The sequence below is a fragment of the Neodiprion pinetum genome, chromosome 7 (assembly GCF_021155775.2).
Source record: "Neodiprion pinetum isolate iyNeoPine1 chromosome 7, iyNeoPine1.2, whole genome shotgun sequence".
In the NCBI taxonomy this organism is placed as follows: domain Eukaryota; kingdom Metazoa; phylum Arthropoda; class Insecta; order Hymenoptera; family Diprionidae; genus Neodiprion; species Neodiprion pinetum.
The window spans coordinates 15342357-15355292 of record NC_060238.1 but is presented as its reverse complement, the minus strand read 5'-3'; the positions used below and the strand labels follow the sequence as shown (position 1 = coordinate 15355292).

The following is a 12936-nucleotide window of genomic DNA, read 5'->3' as shown; positions in this document are numbered from 1 at the left end:
ATGAATACATATGTGTGGACAATTCTAAATAGCAAATAAAGTGAGAAGGTAATGAGCGCGAGGTAATACTTTCATTTGAACTGTTACATTGCTACTTTGTCGAAAACACCGATTAAATCGTAATCATAGTTTTAATTTTTCTGGTATTGACATCCTCTATCGTGAAAAGGGTTGCAGAAAAACGCTTATTCTAGAGATGTGTAACCAACGTTTGGCGTTATGTGAATTAATTACAATTCAATTGAAAATTACAAATGTAATATGTAGTTGGAAAAAATATACTAATCACAATTTCAACTTGTAATTAGAATAATGAAAAATACTAATGTTACGGGGTGGATGATTGTGATCACGACGAGCGGCTATCGATGATGGCATCCACACCCAGCCGTGATGTTATTACGGTCTATTTCGGGTGAGTAAACGGTCGAATATGCGGACGTTAAAAGCATTAGAGGAAATCAGAGGAACTCGTATTGAGAATGAAGATTTATTGTAAAAGATATAGAGAGTAATTTAAGAAAATGAGTACGACGAAAAGGAAATAGAGTTAAATTTACATGTCAGCCGAATGGAAGATGACTTGAGAGTGAGAACATGTAAGGGGAAGTATGCAAGGGACCGGCTAGTTGCAGTTCAGGAGTAGAGGGAGCATTTTTCTAGAGCGGTATGAGAACCGAGGGAGTAAGATGATGATAAGAACGATAACTTTTATTCTACCAATATTTTCAAATATTAAATTTTATCAATGAATAATAGTCTCTTGACCACGATAATTTTGAGTCAATATTTTTCTTGGAAATAAAGGTCAGTAACGACAACCAAAAAATTGTTCAAGTTTCGGCCCGAGTTGGGGACATCCTCACAACGACTATATATTTACAAAACCATCTGGTAATAACGTGGGATATTTCAAATTTGATAAACAACACGAAGAAAACAATAATTAAAACCAATGGAAGCTAAAAAACCATTGTTAATTTTTAAAAAGGGCGATACGAAACTCCCACGCATTCATCTAATTTTATAAATTAATTTAAACACACAACTAAAAGTTTCAACAGAGTTCGATTTTTGGATTTGTAGATCCTCCAGCGTGCAGCAAAAAAAAACGAGAAAAAAAATAGATTTTGTCGTTGAAGATTGATGAGGGGCCTAACGCAGTAGTAATATAAAATTAGTGACAATACCACGTTAGATTAATTAAAATATTCAATAATTTTCTCTCTCTGTTCTAACTCTAGAACTCATCTGAAAGCGAACAAAATTTTGATTTATTTATGAGATGCTACGTTCACGTAGAATTATAACCCATACCGCAAGAGCCTGTGTTAACTAAAATATTTTTTCTCTGTTCACAGTGCTCTTACAAGACACATGACACCTTCCATTTCAAATGCATCATTGCCTGGTAAAGTGGAATCAAATACGGAAAGTATGCAAACATTGGTGAATGCTCAAAATAAACTTGTCAGCAAGATTCTGAACGTGGCCACAAATATTTCTTCTGAACTCTTAGGCTCTGGTGCTGTGAAGTTTGATCAAGGTAGTTACAAGAATTGTTTCACAGCTATTATGCACACGAACAAGCAAAGGTCTCGCTCATTTTAGGATGTCTTATTCTTCATCGAAGTTTAAGCGATACGTCTTTTAATCGGCAGAGAAAGGATTGAAGAGGTGAAATAACCCCCCCAAGCTGGGCATTTTCAGGCTGGGATATTTTCTCAGTTCTGCATATTTGCGGTTGAAATATTTGAACGGAACCGATTGGAGCATAAAGGCCAACGCCCACTCTGGTCGTACAGTACCGGATCGGCATGGGATCGGAACGGCTCCGCCTGGTTACGAAATCCCGTTGCATCCCGCGGCTGTCGGCTACTTTCCCTGACCTCGCACGGTATGACACTTTTGAAGTTTGAAGACTGTGTTTTTATTATAAAGATTTGACAAAAATTCAGTTTTTAAAAACCAAAAGTTTTATATCGTGCGTCGCCGGGTGGAGCCATGGATAGCCATGGCATGTGATGGAATTCCGTAGTTGGGTGGAGCCGTACTAGTGCTGTACCGCAACAGTGGGCCTTAATTCTCATGGCGAATGATGAAAAATGCATTTTGTTCGATTATGACGGGGTTGAATAGTGAAAAATTATAAGGGTTAGAAGTTACAAATTATTTATAACTAAAAATCTATTGCTCATATTTGAATACAAGTAACTGCATTCAAAAGAGCGGAAAAAAGTAGGGGATATGTGTTGTCGCGTTTTCAGAAATAATGTTATGTAGGGGGTGTGAACGGTAACACAAAGATTACATGAAATTGTGTTTCAATAATTGCTTTCCTGCAATCATTATTTTGTGCAGCTGGTCTCCATTTTGTAGGTTCGAGGCGGGGTGACGCTTCATTAGTCGAAATCGGGTTTCGGTCAACTTGATTTTCTGTGTTGTACCTAACAATCACCCCGAGCGTTGCTCTGTAATTGAGAGAGAATGATTTTAAGATAGGCTTGATTTTTTACGGAATTAGAATTAAATTATTTCTCATTAATTAACAAACTTTTCAAAGATCTTACATTTGTTGTCATCAAGGCGGAGCAAGATGCGGGCACAGCTCCTTGGACCGTTGAGATCCCATTGCGCGGACCGATGTTGAGCCGTGAATACGTACCTTCTTCGGTCCGCGCAACGGGATCTCAACGGTCCAAGGAGCTTCGCCCATTTTGCTTCACCTTAATGGCAACGAATGTTAGCTCTTTAAAAAGTTTGTTAATTAATGAGAAATAATTTAATTCTAATTCCGTAAAAAATCAAGCCTATCTTAAAATCATTCTGTCTTAATTACAGAGCAACGCTCGGGGCGATTATTAGGTACAACACAGAAAATCAAGTTGACCGAAACCCGATTTCGACTAATAAAGTGTTACCCCGCCTCGAAACTACAAAATGGAGACCAGTTGCACAAAATAATGATTGCAGGAAAGCAAATTTTGAAACACAATCTCTTGTTCTTTTACGGGTATTTCAAAATAGAATTGAATTGTTTCTCATCAGTTAATAAACTTTTTAAAGAGCTTACATTCGTTGCCATTAAGGCGGAGCAAGATGGGCGCAGCTCCTTGGACCGTTGAGATCCTATTGCGCGGACCGATGTTGATCCGTGAATATGGAGCCCTGGTCACATATCTTCTTCAGGCTCTCAGTCGGTTACCGTTTTTCTTCAAACGGCGTAGGGTTGTTGGCTTGTTCTTTTACGGATCTTTCAAAATAGAATTAAATTATTTCTCATTAATTAACAAACTTTTCAAAGAGCTTACATTCGTTGTCATCAAGGCGGAGCAAGATGCGGGCGCAGCTCCTTGGACCGTTGAGATCCTGTTGTGCGGACCGATGTTGAGATCTTCTTGCTCATAAGTCGTTGATACACTTCTTTTTCGTCTGTCGTTTCATCTACTCGTTGTCTCTTACTGTCCAGTTCAATTCCTTCTGTGCTTACTTTTCTTTTTTTCATCAATCTAAGCTTCTGTTCGTTGGTTGAAAATTGGTGTTCCTTCTCCATTGATATCGATCTATCGCCTTGACTTGCTGAATTATTTTTGCTACCGCTCTGCCTGTTATTCTCCAAAATCACCTTCTTTATATAATTTTTTTCTCTATATTTGTGTTGCTGTTCACTCCGCAAAACACCTCTTTCTCTTGTGGTCAACATGGATCCTGGTCATCCTCTTGCCTGGTTATAGGAATATTTGTGTATTATTATTCTATGGCTTATTTGGTTATATGCACTTACAATTTTATTTTCCTTTTTCTTTTGTGATACCTCCGACCATCCACCGTCTCCATCGCCTTGTCTGCTGGTTGAAACTCCTCCCTTCTGTTCGTTGGTTGAAAAGCCAGTATGATATTTTTTGTTCGCTTCCTTATATTTTCGCTGCTGTTCTCGTCGTGTAATTTTTCACTCTTCTCTATCCATCACATTGGTCGGTCGTCCTCTTGATTTATTTTCCAAATCAATAATCACAATCGATTCTTCTAATTCTTCGACACCCTTCGTTGAATTATTTTTACTACCACTCTGCCGGTTATTCTCCAAAATCACCTTCTTTATATTATTTTTTTCTCTATATTTGCGTTGCTGTTCACTCCGCAAAAAACCTCTTTCTCTTGTGATTAACATCGATCCTGGTCGTCCTCTTGCCTGGTTATACCAATATTTGTTGAATATTATTCTACGGATTATTTGGTTCTTCGCAATTACAATTTTATTTTCCTCTTTCTTTTGTGATACTTCCGACCATCCACCATCTTCATCGCCTTGTCTGCTGCTTGAAACTCCTCCTTTCTCCATTGTCATCGTAAATCCTGGCTGTCCTTTTGACTGTTTGGTGATATATTTAGATTTACTATTATTTGCTTGTTACTTTTGATACTTATTACTCACTATCTGAATTTTATTTTGGTTCTGCAAGACATTAAAGTGCCCACTGTCTCCGTTGCCGGTGAAGAGTAGCGAGAATTGTGTTTCATTTTGTGATCCGATTCGGTGTGGATGAATTTGTTCTTCGCGATACACGATTAAACATATCTTAACAATGTCCGCAGCTGCAGCTAATTCTGCTTTTCCCGCGTAAATTCCATTGTTATTCATATGTGATTTGTAATCACCAGGTAACCTAATCACAGCACCGTTTGACTCATTACCTGTAACAAAACTGGCAAATGTAGACCAATTATCCACTATATTTGATACGATACTCAGTTTCACCTCTGCGTGTCGATCTTGAGTGCCGTATACACAATACGCCAGCGCGCGAAAAAGACAATTCCAGTCGGGAATCATCTTGATAATTTTCGTTTGCATGTTCATATTTTGCGCGTCAGAAACAGATACCTATAGAGATATTTGTCAAAGACTGTCATAAACAGCCGATGACAGCTGTCAAAGGAAGTTTTGTTTGCTAGATGCTTTTTGTTTTGTTTTCGGCATCTCACCCCACCGCCAACTTCATGCGTATACTATTGTTATTAGAATGTTTTTATACATGTTCATTTGTTCGAAACTTTTTGATTAGATAGAGTGACTTCAATAAAAGCTTATCACATAAAGTATGTTACAAAATAATAATAATAATAAGAATGATGATGATGATGATGATGGTGATGATGATGACGATGATGGTGAAGGTGACGGTGACGGTGACGGTGACGGTGACGATGACGACGACGACGACGACGACAACGATGACGTCATCACTTCCGCCATCTTGTAGGCTGTTCAGCAATGTTGCAGGTCTGTAAGCTATCTTGCGGGTCAGTCCGCCATCTTGTAGGTTAGTTGGCCATCTCGCAGGTTGGGTTAGGATGGGTTGGGTCAGGTTAGCGTAGGCTGGTAACACACCGACACTCGGTCGGTCACACATCGACTACAGGCGAGGCCCATCCTGCAGCTGCCGCTGAGGTTGGTAAAACAGATTGACACAGAACCCTCCTCATATACCACATATGAGCCGTAATGTACTACAGTAAGAATTACACTGATTACGAACAAAGCCCACATAAATCGTAAGACGCGACAACGTCGAGCACGTGGAGCCGTAAGCGTTGCATGTTCGTTGCTTAGCGACGCTCGGTTGGTGTCGGATGCACCCGGAAATTTTCGGCGACGAATTTGTTATTCTCACTGGCAATCTTTGTAGTACAAGTCGTCGACTTTCATTATGTTTTGATGCAGTCAGTCCAAGATGTATAACATCTACTCTATTTTTCTGTGCGGGATGGGAATTTTTCCAGTATTTTGAGGGGCAACGTCTTAATTCGCTAGTTCATTATTTCTGTTTCTTCGGGATCATTTGATAATACAAATACCTCTTTATACTACACTTATTTGTACTATTCGCAGATTACAATCATTGACACCAGTTCGGTACTTATTGTTCTGGTCAACTAGTGAAATGTAGAATTGAAATATTAGCTTTTACTATCACTGTGAGAAATATTGCAAAAAATGTCGATATGTCCTCAAAATGCCAGTAATTATAGGACTTTATGCAACAATTTGTCTCTCCGTATAGTTTACGCCGATTTTGAATGTATATTAAACCCGGTGCCAGTAGATGAATTCAAAATGCACACGTTGCGTCGCAAAACGCACGAATTTTGAAAGCACATCACGCACAGTATAGCATACTACGTACGTTGCTTGTACGATGAGACTTTATCTGAGCTTCACGATAAACGCAGCGCTAATTGTATAGATTGGTTCATGTGGCAGCCTTAAGATTTACCAGTTCAAGTGAGTCGCGCATCAAAAATATAATTCCACTGGAGTTTCTTACCCAAGTGCAACGCAATCGCCACATGCGTACGAAAAATTACTATATTTACGTAAAGCCATTTACCCCTCAGGAGGAAAAGTGCCACAATCACTGTCGTTTCACAGGTAAATATCGCAGCCGTGCTTATAATCGGTGTAATTTAAATTTAAGACAGACGCATAAAATGCAATAGTTTTTCACAATTTTTCTGCTTACGTTTCACACTTTTCAATAAAATTGCTCCCGATGAAATTACATTGCTGCCCATAAATAAAAAAAAAAATATATGTACTTCAGGAAGCAAGTCAATGGAACGATGATGTGCTTCAGATTTATCATTTTCTTTTTTATTCGCTTTGATTTATAGCCAGCAGTATCAATAAATTTTCTTCATATTTAAACGATGCAAATAAGCACGTAATGCTGGAATTTCATACTAATCCTTCACAGTTTAGGTTGATGAGCCGCAAAGGCGCTTCTCATCATGAATATGTTGACTGTTGTATAATAGTAAAATCAATATAACACGATTACGGCCGAAAATGCATTTCTACTCGCACCTCTGTTATTCAAATATTACAGGCACCGATTATGAGCATGCTAGAAGTGTTTCGGGGGAATTTCATTGAGAATCATCAGGGGAGTGTTCTGATTTACATTTAAACACGGATGTTCTTTTGCTTTCCGATATTTACAAAATTGCAGGGCTAGCTACTTTAAAACGTATGATTTAGATCGGTTGTACTACTACATAGCGCCGGGCTCGCTTTTGACACGATACTTGAACACACGAAAGTGAATTTAGAAGTTTTAGATGACCATAAAAATCATTTCATTGAAAGAATTGTTCGTGGTGGCGAAGCACAATGCTTTGATCAACACGCTTTAGCCAATAACAGATTTGTGGGGGAAGACTTTATCCAAGTAACGTGGAATCATATCTCACGTATTCCGACGTGAACAATATACATGGTGCGGACTATGAGTGCACATTCACGGATAAGTTCATTCGAGTAGAAGCATAATTCCATCGACATAACTCACTGGGACGCTTCACCGATCGGTTACATGCTGGAGGCTGATTTGGGCTATTCTGTAGAGCTCTATGAGGATCATGAAAATTTGCCCTTTTGTCCGGAATATTTCACACATCCAGGTGATAAAAGCAAGAAACTCACCACCACCCTTTATTCGAAACAAAATATATATTACACTATAGAAATTTGAAGCAATGTTAAAGCTTAGAATTAAATTTAACGAAAGTCCATCGAGTTTTAAAGTTCACGTAATCTCCAGGATACAGCCTTACATCACTCTCAACACCGGCATGCGCAAACAGTCCAAAATTGAGTTCAAGAAATACTTCTATAATTTCATGAATAACGCTGTGTTTGGTAAGAGTATGGAGAATGTGCAAAATTACAAAGATGTCAACTCGATCTCAAAATGGGAGGGTAGGGTGGTGCGAGAACGCTTATTCCTCAGGCAAAGTTTCACAGCCGTGCCATATTTGACACAGATATGGTTATTATAGAAATAAATGGTATCGAACTTTACTCCAGTATTACAAAATTATTCTGCACGATTTTCATTATAATTCTGTTAAATTTAACTTGATGAACAGACAGGCCAAATTGATGTACACCGATACCGACAGCCTTATTCATCAATTTGATGTACCTAATATCTATGATATCGTAAAACGTGATGTTGACACAATGTTTGACACTTATGACTACTCTCCCAACAATGTGTACGGTGTTTCGCTCAAACACAAGAAACGTCTGGGCCTGATAAAGGATAAAAACAACGGAAAAATGATGACGAAGTTCATCGGGTTACTAGCGAAACTGTACACATTCACCACCATTAGTGGTGATGGAAAAATACACGTCAATCGCATCAAAGTGAGCAAACGAACCAAGGGTGTAAAAAGTGCAACGTTGAACACCATCACGTTTAAGGATCATAAACGCTATCTGTTTGCTTACAAAGAGTTTACCCGAACACAATATTTAATACGTTCCAAAAAACACCAAGTTAGCACTAACGTACAGAATAATTTGGCTCTGAGTTGGCAAGATGACAAGCGGCAATTGGTACCTGGGCAAACCGACACAGTGCCTTGAGATTTTGTCGCTGCCCACATAAACTTACTAGTCATAGGATGAGCTGTATATATCATGTCCCACACTTTATAGCCATCTTGGTTTATTATTATACCGGGACAATCTCTTCAAACTATACATACAATGCGCATGCGCGAGTTTTATCGGCTGCTCGGGCAGGCTGGCCACTCCGAGTTTCAGCTGTCAACCTCTGTTTCTGGCGGTGATGTAGTTCCTACGAATTTTTGAAATTAGAATCTCAAACAGTCGAGGTAGTGACTCGAAAAGTTGATGCTAATGCTCTTTGAAAATTGGCTTTATTCGACTGAAATGAGAAATCTGTTTAAATGTTGGGTGCTTGAAAGAAATGCAGCAGGTAGGTGGGAACATTTTATTTGATCACTTTTATGATTTCGTACATTGGAAATAACAATGAAATTTTTTTCTGTCAACAGGTGATACGGTAAAAAAATTACATCTCTAATATTTACTGTTATCTGCCTATTCAATTTATCACACGTACCAAGATCATCGCCACTTCCAAGCAACTAAGCAACTTTCTCACTCTCTTGTGATTTCAGGCGGTAATATTGAATTTTATCACTTTTGAAAATAGGACATTAAACGGAGCGTTCAAAAAATTTAAATATCACACTATTTGTAACAGAACTGTGAATCTTTTTTTCTCGAAAATAGATCAACAAAATTTACAAATAGTCGGTAGTCAATGTTTTTTTTCCGAGCAATAAATTATTGCTACTACTATTAAAAATTTTCCAATGATTATCAAAGTTCATTTCGCAAATTTTCAATGATGTTCGAATAAATAAATGAAGGGAACCTAATACTCAAATTGAAAATTCAAGAAATATTAGATTTATTAAAATGATTTCTGTAATTCGTGTTAGTGCGGTTCGAAAAAAAGAAAATTTAATCGGAAGCGTAGAACTCAAGATCGTAGATCACATCCTGTGACACGAGTTGAAAATCAACTTTCTCAAAATGCGCCTCAACGTCACAATTAGCTTCAAGGACGATCATGTTTTAGAGAAATGTCAGAACATGATTACGAGGACATTTACTTGTCGGATTCAAGATTGTCTCCCTTGTTCCATCAAAATAAATGAATATCTAATTTTCAACGAAGTTGATGTTGATTTTTTTCCAAATAATGTCATCCAATACGATATCTTGTTCATAGTTCTCCGAACATCACCTTGTAACAAGCACATTTGGAAAGAGTCTCTTTGGTGCAGGAACCATTACAAAATTCTTGGTTTTCAATTCGTGCTATTGAATAACTTTTGCGTTTCAGGTTCCATTTCCAATCTCAAAATGAGATTTTTTTTGCTCCAGACAATGCTAACGTGAAATGCAGAAATAATTGCGGTAAATGGGGATTCACAAGCTTTCAGTCTTAGCGTAGGACCCTATAAAAAGTGTAAAATTGAATTTGGTTTTAAGTTATCGTGCAACTAGCTAGCCAGATGACACCGTCAACTAAGATTGAATTTAAAGACATTTTTAACTGAAATTATTTCACAATTCTAGATTTAGATTGATTCAGTTTGCCTAGCAAAATTTAACCCTACAATCTAATTGTGGACATGAAAAACTATTTATCTGAATTCAATGCCAAAGAGAGTAAAGGTAAGCTTCAAAATAAGATACCAAATTAAGTGGTATAAAGTTTGAAAAACAGTGCTGGTCAATAATAATGCTTGAATTACAATGGTGGACAGAATGATTCCTCGGTAGAATGAATTGACGGCAACGGTTGAGTAACAAATTTATCCCCATTGGCTCGATCAACGTAAAATGATGGGATATTCAGCCATTATGATCTATAGTATATCCCGCTCTTCAATTTTGCCTCAACTGATGTTCAGAAGGTGGCGATGGCCTGATAAAATTCACTCTGGCACCTGATGTCTGACGGAACAACCAGGTTCGATGGTTATAATGATTGCACCGCTTGAGAAACCAGGATCCTTGCCACCTAAACGTTTTGACCATCAGGTGAGGCATAATTGTCCTCGTGTTGATCAAAGTTTAAGCTTCGAGCCTGCTGAAAAAAAAAATGAATTTTATCATTGAATCCATGTTAAAATATTGTGATTGCCAAAGATCACGTAATTACAAATTTACCTACATGCTTCCATGTCTGACAAATTTAGTCCCGCTTTGACAATGAATTATTTCGTACCTGAAAATATTAGAAGCTATTATTATCAGACTGGATCTTTTGGTATTTTTAGATGCAACTAATTTCCAATAAAATGCACAAAACATAAATCATTAATGAGACGCATTTTTAATTTTATGTAAATAAAGAATCTGTTCACAATAAACGTTGCTTTTACTTACCTACCTCTGTTTGTCCAGACTTCCACTTGTTAATGACATTTCACATTGAATTTTAGATTTTTTTCTTTCAATAAATAACATCCAATTTCTGTATCATTTGATATTTGCGTCGGTTGAATATCTTCCGATATTGACCACGGTATTGCTGAACGATACTATTTTTCTGTGACAATTCACGCTACGTAAAAATAAACAGCAACATAACCTCAATCCGCGGTTTTATGCGCGAGAGATCTACAGCTCTTGAGTCTTGTCTCATTTTGTGTACGTTGGCCCCCTGCTCAGCAGACGAAAACATTGCCGCGGGGCGATTTCGCCGACCAATGAGATTGAATTATTTGGCGCATGCGCATTGTATGTATAGTTTCAAGAGATTGTCCCGATATGGAAAAATATCTGCCCAGCCGTTCATAATCAATTACCCCCTCCACCTTCTCCCGGTGGGAGGGGGGGTTAAAATGACATTTGATTCATTAGATTTTTCATCTCAAAACTCGATTCACCGACCCTTGTGAAAAAAAATGATGGTAATTAATTACCAAAAGAGCTTCCATGTCAATTAATTAAGGCGCATGGACGAACTCCGAAGGTTCCGAACAAGATTCATACAAGTGAGGAATCGTTATATTTTAAAAGCTAATCGACGTAACACAACCTTTACATTATTTCGTTAATTCAGATGTAAATCACCTCCACGAATTATGTCGTATTTGTCTGAATGGTGCACCACGTCGAAAATGACGATTTTTGCACTTTTGGCCATTCTTATACTATTTTTGACCATGGCTTGAGAGAAAGTTGTTTCAATAGCTACAAAATGTCGAGACTTGCCTGATAAATATTTTTCCGACCTAAGATCATTTCTGAATGGATACAGAGGCATTTTGCTCCGATTAAACCAGGGATACCCTTTTGGAAAGTAGTTTTTCTCAGTGACGCATCCGAATGTTATCTAAATAAATAAACTCCCCAAATTTGCTTAGAAAAAGCTTTGTAAAATTAAATAAATCGAACCAAAGTAAAATAGCATCAACATAATCGGAACTTGGTTGCACGTATACAGGGGTAGGTCACCCCGTATATAACGTTAAATCGAAAAACGCAAGAACACTCATCCCCCTACATTTTTCTGTTCTTTGAGATGCAATGAATTGCGTTAAAATATGAGCAATAGTTTTCTAGTTATAAATAATTTGTAATTTCTAATTCCTATAATTCTTTATCATTTAACCCCGTCATAATCGGATAAGATAAATTTTTTATTATTTACGATCAAAATTATCCTCCAGTTAGTTTCATTAAAATATGTCGACTAAAAATATGAGAAACTGCGAAACTACTGCTGTGATGTCCAACTTTTGGGGTCGATTGCACCCCCTTAAACCGTTTCTACGTCGATAAAAGATAAGTACCAGTCGCTCAGATTTCGATGAGAAATAGCATATTCCGAAATGAGCAAAATCGGGTGGTTGGCGGGGGCACCTTGGGACCTTTCCTTGCAAGCATCAAATCAATATTGTATTTCAATTGTGCGACAGCTAATACAATACGAATGAATTGGGGTGGATAATTTACTTGCCTTATAGGTGAATGCAAATTGAAAAATGGCGTTCTGGAAAAGGTTGCAGCTCATTATCAGGTAGTTGCTTGGGGTGCAGTGTCAAGTATTTTGGATCATGTCGTTCTCTGGTGGTCTCCAGGGGCACTCGCAACGCGTCACAGTCAAGGTGCTCTGCATCTTAAAGATTGGCTTCATCAGTTCATCCAAGCCAGCAATGGTGAGATCCCAATATGTATCAATGATAGGAGTAATAATACCAATAATGTTAATAACAAAAATGAAAATTAAAATCGTAATAGTATGAGATCGATTGCACTGAGAAAAAGGTCTTATTACGGCGGAAGAATTAATTTGTTTGGAAATTATTTTTTTTCTTTCAGCTAGGGTGAGTGTGGGTATTAATGCGGTTTGAAATGCGGGGCCAGCTTGATGAACATATTTTGAAAAATCATCTAAAGTTACCGATTTTTTTTTTGTTTCCAAATCAATATTTAGCTTATATTGAACCTAAAAAAAAATTAGAATGTGATAAAATGATTTTTTCATTAAATAAAAAGCATTTGAAAAAGAATGCAGATGCTGGTATTACTGC

The 12936-nt window shown here is 37.6% G+C and overlaps 1 protein-coding gene across 1 annotated transcript in view; it reads left to right on the top strand.

Moving 5' to 3' along the window:
- The window catches only part of LOC124223693 (coiled-coil domain-containing protein 142), a 752117-nt gene that overhangs the window by 94964 nt on the left and 644217 nt on the right, over positions 1-12936 (top strand). The window contains exons 4-5 of the mRNA XM_069137953.1: positions 1362-1546; positions 12370-12561. Coding sequence (XP_068994054.1) covers positions 1362-1546; positions 12370-12561 — 377 coding nt within the window. The remainder of the gene's footprint in view (positions 1-1361; positions 1547-12369; positions 12562-12936) is intronic.